This window comes from Cryptomeria japonica, chromosome 10, assembly GCF_030272615.1.
Source record: "Cryptomeria japonica chromosome 10, Sugi_1.0, whole genome shotgun sequence".
Classification (NCBI taxonomy): domain Eukaryota; kingdom Viridiplantae; phylum Streptophyta; class Pinopsida; order Cupressales; family Cupressaceae; genus Cryptomeria; species Cryptomeria japonica.
In genome coordinates this window covers 503,339,275-503,365,805 of record NC_081414.1, presented here as the reverse complement: position 1 = coordinate 503,365,805, position 26,531 = coordinate 503,339,275, and the positions used below count along the sequence as shown (strand labels likewise).

The 26,531-nt window shown below is 36.4% G+C and overlaps 1 protein-coding gene across 3 annotated transcripts in view; it reads left to right on the top strand.

The window, feature by feature from the left end:
- Positions 1–25,553, top strand: part of LOC131039451 (PH, RCC1 and FYVE domains-containing protein 1) — a 101,712-nt gene extending 76,159 nt beyond the window's left edge. For 2 of the 3 annotated variants that reach the window (XM_057972230.2, XM_057972229.2), the window contains exons 9-10: positions 24,034–24,497; positions 24,609–25,553. In XM_057972230.2, coding sequence (XP_057828213.1) covers positions 24,034–24,497; positions 24,609–24,759 — 615 coding nt within the window. In that variant the 3' untranslated portion in view covers positions 24,760–25,553. Of the gene's footprint in view, positions 1–24,017; positions 24,498–24,608 lie in introns of those variants that run through there. The other variant, XM_057972231.2, reaches the window with a different exon arrangement.
- Positions 25,554–26,531: the final 978 nt, after the last annotated feature.

Here is a 26,531-nt window from a genome sequence, read left to right as displayed (position 1 = left end):
CCACCTAGGTATGAGAAGCTTCACACTACTCTTGTTGATAAAGAAAAAAGTCGATTAGAGGAACAAACTGCACCATTGAAAAGAGTGTGGGCTCAAGAAGGATGTAGTATTGTGATGGATGGGTGGACAGATGCCAGGAATCGTCCATTACTTAATATCATGGTAACATGTAGTAAAGGGCCTTATTTTTTGAAGGCAATAGATTGTTTTGGGCAAGAAAAAAATGCAGAAATTCTTTATAACCAGCTATGTGACAACATTGAGGAGGTGGGGCATCACATGTAGTCCAAGTTGTTACCGATGCTGCCCCTGTTTGTAAAGCAGTAGGCATGTTGGTGCAAAAAGAGGTACAGGCATATATTTTGGACACCATGTTGTGTGCATTCATGGAATAATGCTCTCAAAGATATTGGCAAGTTCCAATGGATTTCAGATCTCATAGAGAAGGGCAGAAAGATACAAATGTTCATATGTAACCATCACCACACACAAGCCATTTATCGTAAATTTGCCAAGGTGGAACTTCTCAAACCTGTTGATACACGTTTTGCTTCTTACTTCATTCTTCTTGACCGCCTTTGTGAATTCAAAGGAGCTTTGTGTTCCACGGCTGTTAGTGATGCATGTGCAACTTGGAAGCAATCTACATCAGATATTGCAGTTGAGGTGAGAGCTATGGTCCTTGATGAACATTTTTGGGCTGATGTTAAGTTTGTTGTGGACTTTATTAAGCCCATATGTGAGGTGATCAGATTTGCAGATTTAGACAAGGCGTGTTTGGGAAAGGTTTATGAAGCAATAGATTCCATTTTTGAAAGAGTAAAGAAAGTAATTGACGCAAAAGATATTTCTCTATATCCTTTGAGGAAAAGTTACATGGAAGGTGGAACAAACTTAACACGCCTCTTCATTGTGCCGCCTATGCCCTTAATCCTAAATGGTGTGATACAAAAGTGACCACAAAGAGGGCTCCACATCAAGATAGAGAGGTAATGAAGGGATTTTGGGCTACGGTTAAAAAGATCTATGGTCGAGGTGAGGAAGCTTCAGTAATGAGGAGTCAATGGAATAAGTTTTCACGTGGGCAAGGTGATTTTGCTTTTGTGGAAGCTATATATGATATGAAAGTAAAGAAAGACCCTATAGAGTGGTGGTGGAACCATGGAAGTGAATCCTCTGAATTGCAATCATTTGCAATATGATTGCTCTCACAAGTAGCCAACTCCTCATCTTGTGAGAGAAATTGGAGCACTTATGAGTTCATTCATTCACTAAAGAGGAACCCATTAGGATCAAAGAAAGCAAAGAACCTAGTGTACATTCATAGCTCACTTCATTTTCTCTCTCGTGTAGATCTTGGATACAATGAGGGTCCTTCGGCAAAATGGGATCAAATTTCCCCTGATGGAGAAGTTGCAGCCATTGTGGATGAAGTGGTTGAAGCAGATGGACTAGCTGATTTACCCCCTGTTATTCTACCATCAGAGGAATTTGAATTCGAGAGTGATGACTATTTGGAGAGCCTCATAGCTTAGGACCTTGATATGGATGATCATGGCGAAGAAGAGTAGATTTTAGATATAAAATTTCTGATTTTTGCTTTCAGTTTTTGGTTTGCATATCAGCTTGCTGTTTATCAAGCTATTTTCAATATGTAATCAGTACTCACTAATCAGTTTGAAACTATGACACAACGATTGTATGACATTTTGATCCTAAACTTCATAGTTAATGTTAATTCTTGTTTTGAAAGTTCAATGTCATCAGATTTTCAGATTTTCTATAATTTATTAAATTATATTAAAAAAAATTGGCGTCTCCAAGTACTCCTGTACCCATGCAACCTTGTATTATATATATAAGTCACAGTACTTCTTAATGGAATAAAGAGATATATTGATTGCTTAATTGGACATACAGTTTGGTACACAATATTGACTTATTGTTAATAGATTATATAACATAAAACTCTTAAAGTAGTAAATATTAAGAAGAATATATATATATATATATATACCGTCTCCAATTTTGAAAAAATAGCCGTACTAGTACTAATACCAGTCTCCGACGTCTCCAAGTACCCCCGTACCCATGCAACCTTGTATTATATATATAAGTCACAATACTTATTAATGGAATACAAAGATATATTGATTGCTGAATTGGACATACAGTTTGGTACGCGATATTGACTTGTTGTTAATAGATTATATAACATAAAACTCTTAAAGTAGTAAATATTAAGAAGTATGTATATATATATGATTCCCTTGTTACTACTGTCGGTATTATAGAAAGTTGGGGGATGGAGTTATTTTCAAAGAGGGACAATCTAAATCCAATCAATAGGATGATTCCCAAGAAAGGTTAAGAGCTTGGATCCCTAAGCTTTGGGGAGCCTACTATATTTTGGTCTCAAGTGCTTTGGTAACAGGCATCCTCTTCGTCCCTAGAATTGAATAAGTAACAAGGTTGACACTTGCATTAAGGATTATGGACGATATAATTAATCACCTATTATGATTTGGAGTGGACTTCATGACTTGATGATTTGGAGCGAACTTCATGACTTAAGGATTTGGAGCGAACTTCATGACTTGATGATTTGAAGCAAACTTCATGACTTGATGATTTGGAGCGAACTTCATGACTTGATGATTTGGAGCGAACTTCATGACTTGATGATTTGGAGCGAACTTCATGTTTGAGAGATTTGGAGCGAACTTCATGAGTTGATGATTTGGAGCGAACTTCATGTTTGAGAGATTTGGAGCGAACTTCATATTTGAGAGATTCAGAGCGAACTTCATGTTTGAGAGATTTGGAGCGAACTTCAAGAATGAGCACACATGAAGGAACTTCACCTTCAAGCCTTCATGAGCGAAATTGGAAGTAGAGCGATAGATGTTTGATAGTATTTACCTTGAATGGATTCAATTTGAAATGAACTTTATGAACTCAACAACACAAGCGAACTTCATGAGTTGACGATTTGGAGCGAACTTCATGAGTTGAGAATTTGGAGCGAACTTCATGAGTTGGAAAATTGGACAGAACTTCATGAGTTGGTGAAATGGAGCAAATTTCATACAAGTGGGCTTCATGAGTTGATAAAGATGAGCGAACTTAATAAGCAAGGTGAGACAAACGAACTTCATGTGCACGCCACTTAGAGTGATTTTCATCCTCATATTTAAGCTTACATGAACGACTTTCAACATCACAAATTGACCTACAAGGCCGAACTTCAAGAGTTGAAGGACATGAGCGAACTTCATGAGCTAAGGGAGAAGAGCGAATTTCATGTCTTGAAGTAGAAGAGTGAGGTTCATTGATTTTACAAAACATTAAAATGAGCTAAACATTACTTTAGTGCCCAAAATTAAAATTCGAAATTGAATAAAAGAGGTAAGTCGGCTTATGTGATGTGGTAATTTGTTATTTTATTTTATTAAGACAAGTCGGCCTTCATAGGAAAAGACATAACTCTTCACCTACATCGCATATAAGAGGGCATTCAAACAATCATTTCAACATCACATCAAACAAGTCTTCTCCCTCTTAAGCAAATTTCATCATCAGCAATCAGCGAAGTTCATTAGCAAGGCGAATTTACTCCAAAGAAGCAGCGATTTCATCCTCACAAGGGCAAATTTTAGCAGATTGGAGGGCGAATTTCATCCTTCAATAACAAGGAATTAAGGAGACAGCGAACCCTTGAGCATAAACATTCATATCATCGAGATTAGATTTTGAAGTAAAATTCAGAGATCAGAAGTGAAAGATGGCAGCTCCTAAACCAGGCAAAACCATTTCTCGCCAAGCGCTCATCAAGGAAGACTCGAAGAGTGGTGCATTCGAAAGCAATATCACGTCGCATTGGAGCAAAGTAGGAGATACCAATCTCGGGAAGTTTGACACCAAGAAGTTTCGGCACCCATCATACACAAGCGAACCTACTGCTGCAGCCAAGAAGATGATTGAAAGTGGGATCATAAATGCAGCTGGTTTTCCTCCGGCGGTGCAATGCTACGAGCTGATTATAGAATGTGCTCAACACTATGACTCTACCTCAAGGAGAATTGTGGCGAAGGATGGAACAGTGCTTGCATATCTCTCGGAGACAACAATCAACAAAACTTTTCATCTACCTGAGCCTAAGGACATGGTCTACATAAGCATAGGAGCTAAGTTCGCCTACGATGATGATCCAGACGCTTGTGCGAAGATCATTGACAAGTTTGGGTTGAAGAAGAGTAGAGGTGGTAGAAGCAGATTGCTCGATAGACTACATAGGATAGACTTCAATGATGAATTCAGAGACTTCATCACCTTACTCCATCAATTGGTTGGTGCACCCGAGGCTTCATATTTCGAGGAATGGATGTTCTACTTCATTGAGACCATCACTCATGGCAAGAATGAAATCAATTGGGCGAGGCTCATTAGCAACAACATTGATCTACAGTTAAGGAGGCGAATGTGCACCAGAACTTTCTATATGAGCTCCCACGTCATATACTCCATTGCAAGAAATTATGAGTATCCAGGATTTATGTACATCGGCGTAGTTGGAAGGAGACTTAGAGAGATTAAAGTATATGATTGTTATCCACAACTTAAACATCCACCAAAAAAACACTATAGGAGGGGGAATGATGCATTCACCATGCATATCACGAGGACATTTTGAGGTGGATTACAGCAAAGACTCTCCAGAAGCACAAGCATTGGTAGAACACCATGGTGCGTGGTTCATCCAGTTCTCGAAGTTCACATATATCAAAGTTCAAGGATGTCCTGTTCCTCCCTACATGTTGTTGTGCTACCCAACTAAAAGAGTGGTGTTACCTGAAGTGGTGAGACAGTTATTAGCATATGTCAAGGCATATAGGCATAAGCATGGAGCTGGTGTTTCTTTTCCTATCACGCTTGGAGATTCTATTGAGGTATGCCCCTCCACTCATGCAACAGAAGATGCTGAGAAAGAGTTGGCATTCCATTCACTCAAGCTATTCACTCCTAGAGATTGTTTCGACCCATATGATAATGTGAAAGCAGTTCTGGGAAAGAAATATGGACACTGGTGGCATCTTGAGGACTATTGGATGAACGTTCAAAATGATGTAGAAGTGAAGAAGAAGATGTATTCCAGGCTATCTCTTGATTTCATCCAGAAATGCAAGTTGTTTCATGTTGCCGATCAAGTTCAAGATAGTGGCAAATATCTCCAAGCAACCTACGCCAAAGAAGACTAATAAATCAAATTCAAATGGACAGATATGGAGGTTGATGACTTAAAAGAATTGATGAAACTAGGTTTGGAATATACCCGCATATGGATAGACATACAACACCAGAAGTTGAAAGAGCAAAATATAGCACCAACATTCCACTTAGAAGAAAGAGTAGATGATGAAGATGAAGCAAGCACAAGTGGGAGTGCACCTCAACCATCTCATTCAAGAGGATCAAAGAGAAAAGAAGATCATGGAGAAAAGGAGACCTCAAGGAAGAAGCATAAATCGAATTCAAGTCATCCTTCTTACAGACATGAAGAACAAAGGGTAGAAAAGGAGTTGAGTCAAGGAGCTAATGAATCAATAGAATCCACAGTTCACAATGATAAAGGCAAGGAGAAGTCGTCTCAAGGACAAGAAGATCTCACCCATCTCGTTCAAGAGATTGAAGGAGGTGAACAAGAAGATAATGATGAGACCACCTCACCACCTAGAGATGAGCAAATGCATGAAGAAGCACAAATTCAAGAAGGAAGATCTTCTATTCCAGAGTGGTTGAAAGAAAGACTAGCTCAAGAAGTAATAGTAGTTGAGGAAGAGAAAACATATTATATAGCAAGTCTTTTAAGCCAAACTCGAGAGGTCATCGAGAAAAGGAAAGCTACGAAGATGTCAAAGGTGATTAGAGATGATTCGGGATCAAGGAAGTTGCAAATAGGCACTCCAAGAGTTGAGAAGTATGAAGGTGAGGTCACAACAGATGAGTATGATATGGAGACTATTGATTTGGGTCTACTCACTTCTGAGCAAGCTATAGGTGATGTAACCGATTCATTGAAGGCAGTTAATGACATGTTGAGAGCTGAAATAGAAAAGAATAGAAGATTAGAAAAGGAGATAAGTGCATAGAGGGACTATGTCCAACAATTTCAGCAACCATTGAGACATCATAGTCCAGCAACCACACTACCACCTTTGCTTCCTCCAGAATAAGTTGATCATATGGAGAAGATGAGGAATTCAACACAGTTGATGGATGCATGGATAGAGGATGCATATACTAGAGTTAGCAAGTTCATGAAAGGCATAATGAAGACACTTGATACATTCATAAAGGTCCTTGGAAGAACTCATGTCCTCATAGAAGCCTTCGAAGCATTTGCTCATGCTAGAGATGTCATCATTCCAGTGCTTCAAGTAATAAGGAAAACATCCTGAGAAGTCATATCAAGAGAGAAGATAACAAGAGAGGGATCTACACCTAGCTTTCTACAATGGAGTAGTCTACTTCGAACAGAGAGTCATTTTTGAGGAAATTGGAAATGGATGCAATCAGGCTCAAGATGACATGCATTGAATTCATGATAAGATAGTGGAAGTAGTATTGATTGTTTTAGAGAGAAAGATTGATCCAGGAACGATCATAGAAGCTAGAGAGTTGGAGGAAAGGATAAGAGTCATCTTCCATGGGATTGATGGAATGATCACCAGACAACAAATGAATGATATGCTGGAATTCGTGGTTTTAGCAAGAAAAACTCAAGAACTCAAACTTGAATGGGATAATGCCATCGTCAAAGCTTTCAAAGAATTCATGCACATGGAGGAACAACTGAAGTCCCTACCCGAGATCCCGATGATCGAGATGGAAGGCATAGTGACCAGATTCATTGAATATGCCATAAAGGAACGTGAGAAAGGGAACCAGATTCTAGAAGATAGTTTGTTATGATCCCACTTGGCGTTTCGTTTCCTATTGGAGGATGCTTCCTTGGTTTTTGTGTCAACACATGCTATTTTCTCATTGGTTGATTCCATGACGATGTTTATCTAGATTGGGTTTCATTTGTATCAAACCCTAATTAGGGTTTAGGTGGCAAAATCTTGGCCCTTGATCTTCATTCGATCTCGGCCCTTCATTGTATTTGGGAGTCCTATATAATCTCCACTCATTTCATTTGTAAAGGTTAATAGAAGAGAGATTAGTTAATAGTGCTAGAATAGTGAATAGAGAGATAGAGATTTTGACTAGAAGTCAAGAGTGATAAGAGAAGGACTTGAAGAATTGTTGTTGTTTGGCCATTGGATTAATAAACATTGAAGTTATGGTGTTTCTATTCATTGGATTAATAAACATTGAAGTTATGGTGTTTCTATTCAATCTTTGAAGCCTATTGCATGGTTCTTTATCTTCTCAAGTCAATCTTTGATATTAGTTTAAGTATTTAGGTTGAATGATGGAATGTTGCACTTGATGTATTGTGAAACTCATTATCCATACCACTAGCCTCTTGCTGATTGTAAGTGCGCCTTGTGTGGTCAACTGGAATCTTTGAAATTGCTTAAGTTCGATTATTGGTCAATCATTGATATGCATTCGAGTAATGGTGTCTATGCTTAGTAATGATTTGAAAACCTCCAAATATCCTTAGAAGATTGCACTAGTTCTAGTGGAGTTGTTCTTGTATGGCAAAGCTAAAACTAGTAGGGTTTCACTTGTGTCGTTCTTCATCCATTCATTCTTAGGATAGCTTAGAACCTCTCTAAACCCTTATCTTTTGCCACTCTTTGACAAACATTCAGTAGTATTAGGAAAGTACCTCATTGCATATCATCTGCAAAATACTTCATGTAATCTTTCGTAACCAAAAATGCCCCTTGATGAAACAGCAATCACAACGACCAACAAAGCTTATCCACACATAGTGACTCTACATTCATGAACCTTGGGGTCTTCTCAAGTGATCCTTAAGCTAATCTTCAACATTTGAGAGATTTTATGCAAGAGAGGATAAGATACTTTTAGGTATTTTATTCTGTGTTTGCATGTGCGTTAAAAACACATCAACAGGTAAGAGCTTGGATCCATAAGCTTTGTGGAGCCTAGTGTATTTTGGTCTCAAGTGCTTGGGTAATATAGACATCCTCTTCTTCCTTAGAATTGAATAAGTAACAAGGTTGACACTTGCATTAAGAATTATGGACGATATAATTAATCACTTGTTATGATAGAGTTAATTATCTATTGGGGTATATGAACAATTTACTTAGTAGCAAATTGATCAATTGAACTATAGAATATCACCGAATTTGATTCACGTTAAGATAGATCTGTCTCCTATTCAATTTGTTTAGTCATAAGTCTATTGAAATAACTTAATCATGGTTAAGTCAAGCCTAAATCTAGTAGGGGACATTACAACGACAAGTGAATTGACCTTGATGAGATTGATCCAACCTGAATCCTCATGATATTGAACAAATTAGGAGAGGCTCTTGCCTGGGAGCTTCGACATCAAGATCTCCCACCCTCTAACATATTATTGGCTACATTTGATTTTTTGGAACTGTGTACTTAGTTTATAGGTTGACTTTGTACAAAGTGACAAACTATATTGTAATTGAAATTTTGTCAACTGTCACTATCTAGATGAGAGGCTAAGGCAAGATTTCCCACATTGGCAAAATCTCCCAATAAAGATGATGTAGATCGGAGTTAGGATGAAGTGGAACCTCAAATTTGATGTAGTTGTGAACAAATGAAAAATTATAAAGTTGGAAGAAAGTATGTAGAATATGCAATCTCAAATATTAGAAGTGGTTAGTATGAAAGGAGAAGTGACTATTATCAAGGAAACAATGTCCCAACTCCAAAGATCTATCTAGATGCTATCTCTTTCACCATCGAAGGCACAACATGATGCCTAAAGAAATCAAGGTGGATTGTCTAGGCCAACCAATTTGGATCCAAATTCTAGCACTTTCACGAAATCTTGGAATGCACTATTGAAGGTGAATACATGCAAGTTTGATGGCAAGGATACAATTACATTAATAAATCAAATGGAGATTTTTTTTGATGTACATCAAAGCTAAGTGTGCAAAAAGTGACAATTGTTTCCTTATATCTAGAATTAGAGTAGTTCATTTGGTTTAGGTGGCTTTGTGCTCAGAAGAAGGTTCTTAATGTCAATTGGTTAATTTTATTGATGAATTACAGTTGCACTATTGTAATAGCATGGCGGAGAACTGTTTTACCCATTTGTTAAAATTGCACCAAACAGGATCTATCAAGGATTATATTTAGTAGTTCCAAAATCTATTATTGCAAATGGAACAATCACAAATAAAAATTTGAATAACTTGTTTCGTAGTGGGCTCAAGGATCACGTACAACATGAGGTGTGCATGTTTAACCCAAAATTTTATATTTTAGTCTTTTATCATGGCACATAGGGTAGAGGAAATTTTTTCATCTCCTAGAAGTAAGGAATTCACTTGCAACAAATATGGGAAGACTCCTATACTATCATCCCTTCAACCTACAAGATTGAATCCTTAACTAATTGAAGAAAAAACGGCCAAAGGGTTATGCTTCAAGTGTAATGACAAATATGGTAGAGGACATAAATGTTTTGAGAAGTTGTTCTATATTGATGACACCAATGATGAAGAAGAGGTAGTAGTGCTTGTGGAGGACTCATAAGATGTCTAACCATCTCTTGTCATTTGTTGCTAAGTACTAGCACCTACTGAACCCTTAAGGTACTAAGTTGCCTTAAACAACTTAAGGTAACAATATTGCTTGCCTTTGGGAGTACGCATTAACTTCATCAACAATATGTTGGCAACTAAATTGAATTGTTTCATTTACCCAACCCCAAAATAGTAGGTTATGATTGTAGATGGAGCTACAATTCTTTGGAGAAATGCTATAGTATTAAACTCAAAATGGGAGACTATATGCATGATTTTCTGATGTTTGCTATTCCCATGTCTGAAGTAGACATTGTTTTGGGAGCTCAATGGTCACTACCTTGGGAACAATTGAGATGAACTTCGAGGAGTTGTTTATATGTTTTCAGTAAGAAGGTAAAACATGTGAGCAAGGGTGGCATGCAAAGTATCCATAGTTGGTAAGATCTCACCAAATGCAAAAGATGCTTCACAAGGGGGTAGATAGGGGTGTGGCTCAATTATAGCTGTTGGAAGTGCAACAGTCAAATATTCCTATGTCACCAAATCTACAAGCTATTTTGGGGGGTAGGCCAAAAATATTGCATTCTAAAAGAGATCTTTTTTCGGTCATTCAATTAATGCTAGGGTACCATCTACCATCCTTAACCTCTTTTTCAAATGTACATCAAAAGATTAGAGTAGTGGAAAGGATACATTCAACACCAACAAGAGGTACTCTTCAGTTTTAAAATGAAGAAGGCAAAGGCATGGTTGATCAGCGTTGAGGATAAGGCTTCTTTGAAGAAAGGGGGCATGCTACGCCCTTACTTCATTGATTGTATTCAGATATGCTTAGCAGACTTATGGCCAGCATAACCTTGTATTGTTATATAAACATTTTAATAGTCATATAAGTAGGTAAGTTGGCCTAAGTGGCATTCAAGGCATAAGTATGGTATATATAGAAGCGCTACTGGTTAATCAATGCATAAGTTTGCAGTGGTCTAGGGACAACACCCTTAGCAGGATCGAGGGGCAGCGCCCAAGGGCATGTTTTGTCCAAATGGTGACCTTAAAAACCACACAGAGCTTCATGGTGCACACAATTTTCATATTTTTTGTAAATTCTAGATGGTCATGTCATCAAACAAGCATTGAAAGGTTGTAATTTTTTTTTAAAAGTAACTAAAATGGCTGATTCTAACTTTTTGGACTTGCCTAGAACCAATGATTTTGGCGAGTGTCCCAGGCTTGACAAGTTTGGCGAGTACTTGCTAGTAGAGTCTCCTAGACTTGCCAAGGGTCACTCGTCGAGACTTGTTGAGTCTAGGCGAGTCCTTGTGAGTCTTGTAACACTGGTTTTAACCTCCCATTCCACATCAAATCCTCGCATTTTCTCTAGATTGCCAGTCTCTCACTAGATTTTCTTAGAAAGATCCGATTTGACTCTTGCAACTACTCTAAGAGGAATTCCCACCTAAAAACAATTGTTCACCCTAAGGGTGTGGATCTACATGCAATGTCAATGGTGTTAAATTCGTGCCCTAGATCAGTAATCAGATTTGTAACATTTAATCATGCCCTAGTTTATTAATCAGATTTGTAATTTAGTAAACTATAATCAAGTAAATTCAAGAATGAAACAAGGAACCAAGAGACAAACACAAATACCCTGGGAAAACCTCCAAGGAAGAAAAACCCAGCATTAAAGACCCACAGGTCAGATTATGTATTCACTCTTATTGCAAAATACAATACTTAGCTTGCTTTTCTGAATCTGATCTTTATATATCAGATCTGCCCTTTTTGCATGCTTCAAGACTGCACCAAAATGCCCTATATCCTCTTGAATAAGTTCGCCCAATCCTTGGACAAATTCGCACAACCTTCTTTGGTGATTTCGCACCTCTTGATTGTAGAGCTAATTCGCTGATTTCATGGATAACTGAATTGTATTTGCATTTGCAATTTAACCTTTATTTATATGAGTCCTTAGCCTTTATTAAATCCAAGTCGGCCTCCCTCTTTTGGTGCCAATTTATTTATTGTGGCGTGGAGGTATAGGGCTGGGCTCAATTTGGGGGCACGTTACCCCTTTAGGATAGGACCCATTCCTATATGGGTTTGGATGTTGCCTTAAGGCAATCCGAACCCGTTTTTACCTAGTTACAAACAACACTCCCTCTTAACTAGGGAAGAAGAGAATACATAATCTGAACCTTTAGAGTTCCATCTAGCACACAAGCATAGAATGGATCTAGCACACAAGCATAGAATTACATCTTCCACCTAGCACACAAGCATAGGATGGTTCTAGCACACAAGCATAGAAAGTGTAATAAACAAGTGGGTCTTTACATAATTACAATTTTCCATGTAGCACACAAGCATAGATTGGACACAATTCATTCTTGCACACAAGCAAAGAATGATCCAAGTGCTGCAGATAGAGTCACTGAGATTGGAGGTCCCTCTCAATTAGAGTTCCATTTTCCACAATACCAAGTCTGTCTCTGAAGTATTCGAACTTCACTCTGGATAAGGGTTTGGTAAGGATGTCCGCAACCTGTTCATCCGTGCTAATGTACTTTAGTTGAATGGCACCTCTTTGCACCATATCCCGAATGAAGTGATAGTGTGTTTCCACATGTTTGGACCGGTCATGGAACACAGGATTTACTGACATCTTTATACATCTTTGATTATCACAATGAATGGTGGTAGGACCACTAGCTTGACCAAATAATCCAACGAGGAGTTTGCGAAGCCACATTGCTTCTCTGGATGCAACAGATGTTGCAATGTACTCAGCTTCTGCAGTGTTCAATTCTATGGAAGATTGCTTTCTACATGCCCAAGAGATCACTGCAGAGCCCAAGTTGAAGCAGATACCCGAAGTACTTTTCCTGATACATTCATTGTGCAATCTGTAATCTGAACTCAACCAACACTCCTTAGAGAGGATCACAACAAGTAGCCAGTAACCATAAGTAATAAGTAACCAAATCACATAATGGTAACTCATCATGGATCCTTTTATAATATTCATCTTGCCTTGCCTGTAGAGGATGAATCCTGAACTTTATCATGTACACCTGCAAGACATGAATACAAACACAAGTATATAAATGCTCATCATGGACTCTTTTCATGATATCTATCATGCATATACACCATTCATTGCCTGCTAAGAATGATGAAGAGCTTCCATTTCAATCTTCTCTCAGAGAAGATTGCAGCACCAACTTTATTTGCACACGAGTATTCTCCTTAATCTTCTCCCAAAGAAGAATGCATTACCTTTACCACAATCTTCTCCCAAAGAAAAATGTAACATCATAATTTTTCATCTAGTACACTTTCCATCCAACACACAAGCATAGGATGAAAATCCATCTTTTCTACCATCTTACATTGCCCGCAGAGGATGGTAACAATTACTCTTCTCCCTGAGAAGATTACACTACCACCTTACATTAGCCATAGAGGGTAGTTGATGAAACACAATGCATCATTGAGGTTGAGACTCCTTCTCAATCAAGGCGGTGTTCTTCACAGCTCCAAGTCTATCTTCTGTAGTACTCAAGCTTCAAAAGACTTGGTGAGAACATTTGCAACACAAGATTATCCTGCCATAAGACACTGAATTTTCAGGTATCTCTATACGACTCTGATAATAAATGATTATGAGAAAACATTCAACAAGAATTTGAAAAACCACACAATTTCCTTGATACAGTTCATGCTCCAATGAATTCAGCTTCAGCAGTACTAGGTGTGACTGAGGACTGTTTTGCTGTAGTCCTAAGAGATCATAGGGTATCCAAGTTACAACAAGAGATTGAAGTGACTTCCCTTATCTAAGACACTTCAGAATCTGAGTTAGCCTTCTGAGGTGATTACAGTCTTTTGCTCACAATCATTTGAGATTTTCAAAATGCAACAAGATATGCTTGGCAGCAACAACATGCTTCAACCTTGATCATGAATTAGTTGAGGCATCCACCAATCAGCTGCTTGTCTTCAGATGAATCTGCAAAATCAGACTTTGCTACAGACATCCTCAATCTTTATGTTATTTTTATAAAGGTTTACAATCTATTATTCTAAATATCAAGAGTATACTTGACTTGGAATAATTTGGTTAGATCCTTGACATATTTCTAATCCTAGAAGACAATAAATTTAGATCCTTGCGCTAATTATTCCTTATATTCCAAGGATGAGAATAGAATTAAATCATCACATCAAAAACCAAAATACTCTAAGAAAGGAAGTTAGAACTTTACAAAACCCTAGACTTAACAAATGATTGTCAATTCTTTAAATACTAAGTCTTTATTGAAGATAGGACTCCCTCTTAATCCTTAATCAAATAAGAATCAATAAAGGAACCATAAATAATATAACACTAAAGATGCTACTTGCTTTTCTCTTACTTTCACCTTCTACAAGGTGAATTTTCAGAAAACCTTCATCTTTAACCCCGAGAGGCTGAGATACAACCTAGTTCCCATCCAAATAACTATGCCTGAAAGTCTTATATACTTATTCAAGCAAGCAAAATACATAAGCCAAATCATCTTTCAAACTGAACAACTGAAATTGAGATTTCTCAGAAACCCAATCACAAGATATAGTATGACTACATACATATGATTGATAAATATCAAGTAGAACAGAATCTTCATACTTTGCTGAACAAGATCCTAATTATATTCAGCTTTGGTGGAAGTAGAAGAAGTTAATGAGTAAAATGCTTACCTCAGCCTGAAGAGATCTCAATGCTAATCACAGAAGGAGACCACTGACTTGATCATCTTTCACTCTTCCTACATATGCTATTTACAACAATACATTCTAACTTCTACTATGTAGGAAAGAGCATCATCATAACCAATTAACTAAAAGCAACCTGACATGCAGTTATTTTAACAAATAATTGACACATAATAAAACTGCATTTGTCACAACATTTAATGACATGAGCTTGAATGCAACAGGGATGATATAAGGATGGTAACTTGGGATAACATAGGCACAAACTTGCTTGTAGACCTACAAGGATAAACACCTGACACAGGGAACCTCAAAACATGATTGGTCCAACACGGGTTAATTCAAAGATAATATCATTTTCCTTTCACACACCCAACAGGGGTTTTTACAAAACTAAGTAAGCACAAACCCATAACAAGCAAATATTGATAATGAAACCCTTATTATTACAACTTGACAAAAAAACCCCATATAAACAAATTGACAAAGTTATTCAATAGGAATACTTAACCTTCAATTATCATAAAGTCTCTCATCACAAAGTTAATAAAGAATTAAGAAAAATACACTTGTTGATATTTAGATATCACTGACATTGGAACCGAAAGCTTCCCCAGAAGAAACTATCTTTGCAGTCTATCTTCAAAAGGCCATAATTCACAATCTCCTCTTGATGTGCCTTAGCACAGTCAGCTAGGGTTTGAAGATTGGTGGGAATACAACTGATTTTGTTAGCAATACAAAATAGTAGCTGCATGTCTAGTAGCAAAATAAATCTACCATACCATCAAAGATTCAATCATTATTTAAATTGGATCGGATCACATCAAGGGTTAAGAATCATGAAATATATACCAATCTAGGGTTTAGACCAATTCTGAAAATCAACAACTCTGAAGGTCTGAATAAGGTAATAACTCCATAGTATACACTTTGCATTCCACAGATCTGAAAATCTGAAAGGAGAAATATCAGTTACTTACTTCTTTGATTCTTCACTCGAATCTCCACAATCTTTAATGAATTAAAGAATGACTCCTTGATGAGGACCGGATGATGCCCTCTAACTTCACCCCTGTCATTATCTTAATAAAAGACGAACAACAACCTGAAGGTAAGAGCTTATTGAAAGCTGAGGGTTAGTATAACCTTAGCTCTGATACCATGTTAAATTCGTGCCCTAGATTAGTAATCAGATTTGTAACATTTAATCATGCCCTAGTTTATTAATCAGATTTGTAATTTAGTAAACTATAATCAAGTAAATTCAAGAATGAAACAAGGAACCAAGAGACAAACACAAATACCCTGGGAAAACCTCCAAGGAGGAAACACCCAGCATTAAAGACCCACAGGTCAGATTATGTATTCACTCTTATTGCAAAATACAATACTTAGCTTGCTTTTCTGAATCTGATCTTTATATATCAGATCTGCCCTTTTTGCATGCTTCAAGACTGCACCAAAATGCCCTATATCCTCTTGAATAAGTTCGCCCAATCCTTGGACAAATTCGCACAACCTTCTTTGGTGATTTCGCACCTCTTGATTGCAGAGCTAATTCACTGATTTCATGGATAACTGAATTGTATTTGCATTTGCAATTTAACCTTTATTTATATGAGTCCTTAGCCTTTATTAAATCCAAGTCGGCCTCCTTCTTTTGGCGCCAATTTATTTATTGTGGTGTGGAGTATTTAGGGTGGCGTGGAGGTATAGGGATGGGCTCAACTTGGGGGCACGTTACCCCTTTAGGATAGGACCCAATCCTATATGGGTTCGGATGTTGCCTTAAGGAAATCCGAACCCATTTTTACCTAGTTACTAACAACAAATGGTGGATGCTGAAGAAGTCCAATCCATCATGATTGTAGTGGTTGAGTTTTAGATGTCGATGATCTTCAAGCAAGCTCTAGATTAGGATTTCATTTTGTCTTGCATGCCACATTTATTACATCTTGTTCTTTGTTGAATTTCTGCAAGCAATTTTTAGACAAATCATATAAATATCAGTTCTTTTTTTGTCGAAAGGCATGGTCTTTTTTGGCTTCTCATAGGACTAAGTACCAAGGAACTTTTAGGGTTTCAACTCTGGTAAGTCCAGTTGCCTAGAGAGAAACATGTTTGTAAATCTTAAGGTCTCTATGTGATGTCCCCACTTTGAAATAGAATTTAATAATAAATAATAAATAATAAAATTAAAATATTAAAAAAAGTTAAATTAAAATATAAAGAATATAATTAAATATAATTAAATATAATTAAGATTTAATTAAGTTAATGAATAGTCAAAAGACATACAACGAAAAATTGTGACTCCCTCAATTATGAGATATAAAAGGGAGAAGAGAACTTCATTTGAGGGGGGATAATTTGGGAATCAGAAGTGCAGATCTGACTTAAATAAGAAGTACAGATTTGATAGTGAAAGGTTGTGTCCCTTTCAAAGTGCAGAAATAATGAAGAGTTGCACTCTTTCAAACGGTGCTAATGGTGAAAGGGTGTGTCTCTTGCCAAAGGGCATACGTGATGAAGAGGTGTGACCCTCACATTGAGAGATATAAAGGGAAGGAATCAAAGCATCTATTAACATCACCATGGATTGGATAAGATCAGAACTGTTATTAAGTTACAGTCAATAGCATCTTTGTGCTTGGTGGTATGCATGGGGGTGTGTTGAATATGTATGCTTAATATATGACTGATAATGTTGCTATGCAGAATTTAGTAGTAATATTAATATAGTTTGCAATATGTATGACAGTCATACTTAATTTCATATATATATTCATAATACATGAGAAGTTAGTAATTAGTATACTTATAATTTGAATCAAGTTATTACTGTCAGTATTTAAGAAGATGGGAATGAGATGCTCCAAAGAGGGGCAGTCTAAATCCAAGCAATAGGTTAAGTCCCAAGATAGGGTGGGGATCAGCGACCCATAAGCCTTGAGGGTATAGACCCAAGATAGGTAAGGGCTTGGATCTGTAAACTTTGAGAGAACCTATTGTATTTGGTCTCTAAGTGCTTTGGTAACATACATAAACCCTTCTCCCTTAAAACTGAAGCAGTAGCAGGGTCTGATACTTATATTAAGAGATTATGAATAATGAAATTAATCGTCTAATGAGGAAAATAAATAAGCACTTGTTACTAACTAATTTAAGAATAACAATCAATTTTAGTATATTGAAATAGATCAGGTAGGGGACATTACACTCTATATTGTGAATGATGCTAGTTATTAAATATCTCCTTGGCCATATGTAGATCATCAAGCAAACTTCTATTTGACGACTTGTCATAGCATTTTAACTTGGGTTTCCTCTTGCCACATTGTGGCTATGATTGTAATAAATGTTTGTGAATTTCGTAGCATTCTAATACAATGCAAGATTTGTAATGGTCTCTTCTTTGTTTCATATGGATTTTTGTAGTTTGGTGATGGATTACTAAGTATATTTAGTTGCCTGATATCATATATTTGTTGTGTATGTGCATAGTTCATATTCTATTGTGATTTCAAATTTTTGTTTCTCTTGGTAAACAGTGACTCTGTAACTCAACGGATTAGACACCCGTCTTTAAAGTTTATGATCGACCATGCATGCAAAATGAAAACATATTTCACCAATAGTTTAGTAGTAGGGTTAATAGTTGTTTGCACCTCATGATTCAGTGATTTGCCCAAGTAAGCATTTATAGCGAGCCATAAAAGATCTTATCCGAAGGAATTATGTTTTGCATACCTTCATCTTGCCCTTGTGCAACGATGTTTTTATCAACTTAAAATGAGGTTTAATGTGCAATAGGTTAGTCTTTGGTCTAGTGACAATTTCTTGGGCTAAGCGTAGATTGGGTATTACTGCAACAATTTCAGTTTGTTTATCTCCAGTTGTGATCAATCTTATTAAGAATGCCTCTAGGGATACCCTCCTGGGTTTAATTGAGCCCGAAGCAAAGGAGAGAATACTCACTCTCAACAGTTGGCCTTAAATCACTCACATTTTGTTGATGAGCGGATCAAACCCTGTTCAGGATGACATTTCCTTGGCCCTAAAGTGGATTGATTCCTGTAGGAGCATGAGCACTGATTTTAGGAACCAACAATGGCAATCCCTTGAAGAAATCCTGAAACCTTGACAATTCACCAATTCTGGTGACATGAATATGAAAACTCTTCTCTACTAATCTTTTCATTAAATTCTAGCTGAAATATGCAATTTTGAATGCTCTGTATAAAAATTAATGATTTGTGTATCTAGTGATCAAAGACGTGTGACTCTGCCATTTTGATTGCTGTCTTTGCCTTCTGATTGATGACATTATTGGCCAAAACCCCACAATAATGTTGCAAAGATGATATGACTATTAACTGATATCAAATAAGCCAAAAAATCAGTTGAAAACCTAAAAAGATCATTGTTTTACTGCTGACAACTGAGTTTGATCACAAGGCATCTGATATTTTTTTTTCTGAATTTGATCAAACAACACTTATTTCCTTCTTCCCCGATCACTCCTCACTATATCTAATTTTAATTTTGATAAGGTGCCCACGTATAGCAACTGATTTTCTGCACTTTAACAGACAGGGACACTCATACATATTGACTGAACCTTTTGTTTTGAAAACTGGCTTGCATGTTCTAGAGCACACACCCATATATCCTGCTCGGGAGTTTGTCTTTGAAACTGTATTAGCTCATCATTTGGCACATGCCTTGGTGTACTGTTGCATTTATATTAATTCTAAAACCTGTTACCCCTTATCTGAGTATGCAATAAACAATAGCCTCACATATTTTTGCTCTCACAAATCTGTCCCTACATTCATTGGTGCATGTCTGATCAGGAGGTTGCAATTTTCAACTTCGAAAGTCCTACTTTTATGTCTACCGGCTTGTGCTCTTTCAATTATTCACATATTTTTGGTTTTTATGAACTTTGTGCTTACACTCACAGAGGCGCACACTTACATGCTACATTGTGTTTTTGAGAATTTAACGTCCATGTATATTATTGCAAGCCAAGAAACTAGCATGCAGATATTAATTTAAAAAAATTGTCATTTTCCCTATATGGTGCATGCAAAATGGAACTTGCATGTTTTGTTTTGGACTTGAGTGTTTCTCTTATGTAGGTGCATGCGTGATTTTTGTGCTTGCAACTTCCATCAATTTTTTTTCCCTCAACAGATGTGGAATAATGTATACCTATGCATGTTTTAATTTGTTTTTCAAAACTCATGTTTCTCTCTAACAGGACGCACACCATCCAGAAAGGCTACATTTTCTGTCATGTTGAAATTTTTTTCACCTCATAATGGCATGCATTGTGTAGGTATTGGCAAATCTTGGCAAATCTCTTCTCCGCTCTTAGTTCCTGATGAAGGATCATGGAGTTTGATCCGAAGCGTCGAAGAAAAATACTCACACAGTCAAAACCAGAAACTATGCACAAATCAAAACTTGTTTACTTTCCTTGTGGTGCTCTAGAGTCTAGACCATCCTCTTGTGTCTTTATTGCAAAATATGTTAGATCCTTGAGAGAGGCATGCTCCATCTAATGCTGCTACAGATTTTGCAAATTAAAACTTGTACTATCTTTCAAAAGGCACTGTATACTTCATTTGCAATCTTGAATACCAAAAATCATCAGCCCTTTATTTGGCATTCTTCATCCTACTGAGAAGCAACTTTATGCTCGGATGAATCTTCATAACATTTTCACCTATTGGATTCCATTCTCCACTCTAGTGAATGCATTTGAGAGCTTCTTTTCATGTACCTAGAAGGTCACAGAAGAAAGATGATAAAAACAATATAGACCATGTAATATGACTGTAGTTTCAATGGAAACACAAGGATTTAGCTTGATTTTTGACATAATACAATTCTTTTTGTCTGGGGACAACATCTTCAAGAGGTCAAAGCAATGGGTAGCACAAGGGATCCAAAAAAATGTTGAGTGCTTCTCCTTAAGTAGTCTCCCTGTTCGCACATATGTTGTTGCATTATCTATATGCCCCACGGGCCCACTTCTAACACAATCTCCAACATTGTATTCAAAATTTTTACTATGTGCCTCAAAAACACCATCTTACCATTCTAAGCTGCAAGAAAGCTGATGAGCGTGCAATTATTTTCATCTGTTTACCCATCTGATATCATGGTGCATTCATACTTGTGCCACTGACTTCTTTGCTCATCCACACTTTTTTTTGTATTTGTCACTGTTGTTTTGAGAAATTCAAATGACCCACTTATGGTATCCTACAATTGCCAGAGACATGACCAAATTCTCCCAATATAGACTTCTTGCCATATTAAAAGGAAGGTTTGTGTAGAACCAAAATTTTTTACAAACCATTTTGGTTCATAACTGTCGTTCCTAAATTCTACCTTCAAGTGAATGCTATCATCTAGTTTTGTATCATGAAACAAAAAATCCTTGTGACTAGACTTGCTTGGAGCTTGATGAACTGGATGTATCACAAATTCTGTATGATGAATGGAGCCCATAATCTCTGTCACGTCTACCTCTTTTTCCTGTGCAGTGTCAGGATTCATCATTGTTGCAATGGCTGTGGTTGTTTTTATTCTCTTCAGTTTCTTTTGACCATCAATGCAAGTGTCACTGTATCTCTCAGTCTACCTCTACCTCAATATTGGGACATAATTTTACATTGTAGACTGCCTTCTGCACAAGGTGGTACTTGAGGTGATAGATGCCTTCACCCATCATTAATCCAATGTAGTTGCAATTAACAGTTCTCACAGCCAGTGTTGGTATGCGATGCTTCCAAGTGGTGTCACTTTCTCTAGCAGGCCAACTTCCACTTCTTGATACCATAGGATGCTAGTGCACACCTGACATTCATAAAATTAGAATTTTTTTTTTTGCAGTGTTTTAAATTTAAAAAAACAATGTTCAAATAAAAACAATGCTTTAAATACAAAACAACAGTATTAATTGAATTGTATTTGAATTACAAAAAAATACTGTTACAATTGAAGAAAAACAATGATTGTTTGTATCATAGTTGAAAAACTTGGACTCGGCAATCACTCGACTGTCTCAATTTTTTTTAAAATTCGGGGCTTGCCAAAAAACTTGGAAAAAATCAGCAATAACTCAGCAAATTAATCAAACATTTTAAAATATTCTTAAAAAACACACACATTACTAAATTTGTTCATATCACTATATATATATATATATATATATCAAAACTAGAGTTTAATGCTAAGTTGCTGGTATGGTTATGAGAACCAGGCATTGCTGGTATGGACAATTGTTTTTGCCCTTGGGTACAGTACGTTTGGTTAGGTGTATATGTATATATATATATATATACAAAGAATTTAAAGAAATATATAGATAAATATTAAATGTCAATTGATAGTTCAATATTTAATACATTTTTTTATCAATTGGGCATTTAATAGCGATAATTTTAGCTGTCTAAGTTCTTGATTTTGCTCTCCACTCCCAAATCCTCCCATTGTAATCAAATTTCATATATGATAAGAAATCCCACTAACTAGTGGGGGTTTGGGAGTGGAGACCCTAATGGGTTTGAGGGGCAACAATGATAAGCTACACAAGGTGTTAGATGTTAGAAAAACCCAAAGATAGAAGGGTTGTGGGGAAACAATTTATTTTTAGAGAAAATGAAAAAAGAGAGAGTGAAGATCATCACTAATGAGAATCATGTTTTATAAAATACAAGCAAGAAAAACTAAATTATTTGATTTGGATGAGTTTTTCAAGCAAAAATCGTCACAAGTTTTATAAACTCATCGGTGAGTAATTGGGCAAGTGACTCGCTTGGCAAATTGGCTCGTGAGTACTTACAAGTTTTGGTGAGTTTTTCAACTATGGTTTGTATAATGAAGTCATAAACCCTACACTAGATTAAAAAACAATGTGTTCGTTAATAAAAAAACATTTAATAATATAAATACTGATTTGCATTCAATACAAACATGTAAATGAAGAATTTAGGAAATATAAAAGCTGCAAGATTTGAAGAGAGAAGGGGCATTCCTTGGAGTGTCTTATAGGTGCATTGAAACCTCTCTAAAAGATGGATGCTACTGTTTAATTTTTTGATGCAGAGATCCAATGTATGTATGGTTAGAATACCTACATCTAAGGTGTACAAATAGTGTATAAATTATACAATCTAATGTGTGAATGTACAGTTTTTCTTTTTTGGAGGCCTTTGGTGCATAAGGGCTTGATTTTGTATCATTTTCCAAAGCGTTTGGTTTAAAAATTTAATGAAACTTTGATGGTTATCAAAACATAATACATAAGCGACCTGTTAATAAGCAGTTTTAATAAGAATTTCATGTTAGAGGTCACAGTTTTGAACCTCTGTTAGGGCTTTTCCCTTTCACACTACAAGTATTTCTATTTTATGTATCAACATAGAGGCATTTAACTACTCATTTTGGGGCTTTTAACTCATTCCAAATACATTGAAAGAGTCATTTTTCCTCTGTAGAGTCTTTGATTTTGGGATCATATACTACTTGTACTCTTGGAGACATTAGTGGTACATCTAGTGATGCTTTCGGAGACTTTCATGTTGCATCAGATTGGTAGACAATTTAGGAGTCATAGAGGAGGTTGGAGAACCTGGAAGAGGATGGAGGACCATTCCCATCTTGAGTTATCTTCTCACTGACTCAGAGAGTGAATGCATTGCTTGAGAGGCACCAGATCTTATTGTCTCCCCTTTGGATCAAGAGCGATTTGTTCATTTGAGGAGGGATGTATTCCCTGGTTTTGCACCTATAAATGTAGAGTATGTCTCAATTCACAGGAGGAATGTTGTGTTTGTGGATGATAGTGATCATGTCTTGATTCAGAGATAAAATGCTGTGGTTGTAGATAGTAAGTGTGTCACGGTTCACAAGAGAAGTTTAGTACTTGTGAATGTCTCAGTTCACATTAAGAATTGGGTTCAGCATTGGCTATTGTTATTGTGAGTCGTGGATTCTAGTATGGGTCCTAGTCGTTGAATTTTAGTACTTTGGTGAAGTTTGTGTATGTCCTAGTTAATCAAGTGATAGGAGACATTTGGGCTGTTGTGTTTTTCCCAGTCCACTTACTAGTTTTCTTTTTATATTTGGAATGTAATGTAATAAGAGGGAAATGTTAGAAATATTACATTACTTGGGTTAAGTCAATTTTAATTAGGTATTCAAAAAATGTGGTCCATGGCAATGCTATTCTTTAGGGAAAATAAATGTTATTCTTAAAATTCCTTACAAGACAAAGACAATGGGTTTTATCCATTCATTTTTTAGACAAACAGATAAGAAATTAAATTTATAGCTTATGACTTGTGAGATGTATGTTCTGAACATCACCATTAAGTTAAAATTATATTTTGAAGTATAGTGGTAGATCTCCAAAATGTTTGTAAGGCTTTTTGCTGAACTTCTGGTTTTCTTTAGCAGGCATGTTCACTTTCCTATGAATTGTATTTTTGTGATAGCAGAATTCTAATATTATTACAGCTTCTTATTTCAACAGCTGAAGGAAATGGCAGAAAGATTACCTGGAGGAACATATCGGTACAACAAACCAGGTTCATTGCCTGCATATTCTTCTAACGGTATAAATCATTCTAGTTCCAATGATATTACCGTCTCCCCAGATTTCAATGGTGCTCATTCCCATGGCTATCAATTCAACAGCATCTCAACCTTTTCAGATGCAGATTCCAATGGTACCATTAGCCCTGCAGTTGGAAATGGGTGTTCTAGTATAAACAAGCAGCGTTCCATGTCATTGAACCAGGTTAGATTGGTTGATGATTCAAATAGTTTATTTCAAGCTCAAAGTATTGATGAAGTACCAAGATCTGGGAATAGAGCAATAGTTGAAAATGAGCATGAACAAGAGACAGAGTGGGTTGAGCAAGATGAGCCTGGTGTCTATATAACACTCACAACCTTGCCAGGAGGTGGCAAAGATCTGAAACGTGTAAGATTTAGGTATGTGCTATTTCAAATAATTTAGTACTTTTCCCATATATAATTGACATTACAGTCATAACTTATCTATGGTTTCAAGTAATGATAGTTCTCTTGTTGAATTAATTGCAGCCGGAAAAGGTTCAGTGAAAAGCAAGCTGAACAGTGGTGGACAGAGAATCGTGCAAGGGTCTATGAGCAGTATAACGTTCGTATAGCTGACAAATCAAGGATGTGTCCTTCATTGACATCAGGACGACTAGAATGTGTTGACAAAGTGTAGGATGTCTATAGAAATGGGTTTTGATTACTTGCATTTTGAAGCTAGTTGGGTCAGCCTTCCTTGGGATTTTTCCTATAGGGAAATATTGGCAATATGTTGGCCATATTGCTGTTCAGTTAGTGGTGACCTTTGGTTGCCTCAGCTCAATATTTTACATGAGAAATCTGATTGTATTAACAGTCGTGGTAGCATTGGCAGGATGAAATTTGATCACCAACTATGAGCTCCAGAGATGTCTGTAATTACAGGTGGAATTTATCATTTTGTGATCGACCAGTCCATTTTCTTTCACCATATATTTACATGTCTTCAGACATTGATGAGAACAAAAGATCTACATGACATCGAGAGACCTGATCTGGTGGAATTCTGTAGTGGACCATTCACCCTGGACAAGATAAGTCAGTGTATTATAGTTGAATCACCTCCAAAGTTGTTTAGTTTTTGTCATTAACAGTAATAATACTCATTCAAAAGGTTGTTGAAATTCCTGTATACTCTTATACAGTAGCTTGCAGTTATATCTGTTAGCTACCATGTAATTTAAGAGCTGCAGCTGAGGAGCTGTAGGCATCTGGAATATATTATTCTTGAAAGCAAATGTTGTGCTCTGTTGAATGTGATATAAAGAGGACATCTTGTTCTTTCTTTTCAAATTCATAGATGTGCTCTGTATCACTGCCGATATTTTCAGTTTATTCCTTTATTAAAGGAAAGGGTAAGGACACAGTCTTTTACCAGAAGTTGTAAACTTTTTAGTGCTTGTCTTAATATGAAGTACAATCTTAAGTCTCTGGGATCTAGTTCTTAATGGCACTCATAAGGTTGCTTGCAGAATTAACAGAGAGCTGAATTGTTAGTTTGAGATCAATATGGTTTTAAAATGGAAGATGGTACGAAAAACTGTACAACATGCACGTGATGTGATTTGTATGGTGATCCCTATAGAATGTGTTCAGTTAACAAAAAAATGTTACATTACCTAAACAATGTGGACAGCAAATTCAAAGGAAATATTAAATACATTTCATCAGGCTCTATTATTTCTTATATGGAAATGGTGGAATTTGATAGTCTATCTATGAATTAGAGTGCTTCTTTAATAACTTTTTTGAATATAAAAATTTGTCAATCTCAGTCTTCCACCAAAATCACTCTTAACCCTATCTAATGAACTCTGCAAATATTATGGCATCGATAGTCTATGTATGTGCTTTAAATTTTAATTAGCGTTGACTGAATTTCAAAATATGATCAAGATTAGATGCCTGCTGTAATGCTCAGATTGGAATTTCACTTCAGATGGTTCGTGATTTAATTCATTAGGCCCAGACTATGCTACTACTTGTACCGTCTTTTTTATGCTAACCAAGCTGAGCAAAGGATGTAGTGTATAGCTTTGCATTGTGGATGCAGTTATCAGCAATGCGATCAATTTAGATAGAATTGAGCAACATTTAACTTCCAGGAACATTGAGTGGAGTTGAAGGCAAGGAAATCGTGTTGTATGATTACCAATGTTTTAATTTTGTTTTAAGTAGAAACCAATATCTATTTCTTTAAAATTCTGGTTGGCACTTTTGATTAAACACAAACGCAAATAGTGGATATATTATTTTTACTCTGAATTCAAAATGCAATGAGACAATGGAAGTCTTTTCTGGTTTTAAAATGCTCTCAAGGAATTTCGTCCATTATGTTTCTTGTCAGGTTTGTTCTGTGCACTTTTCATGCAAAATAAAAATAAAAATAGAAGTACAACCCTTCTCTCC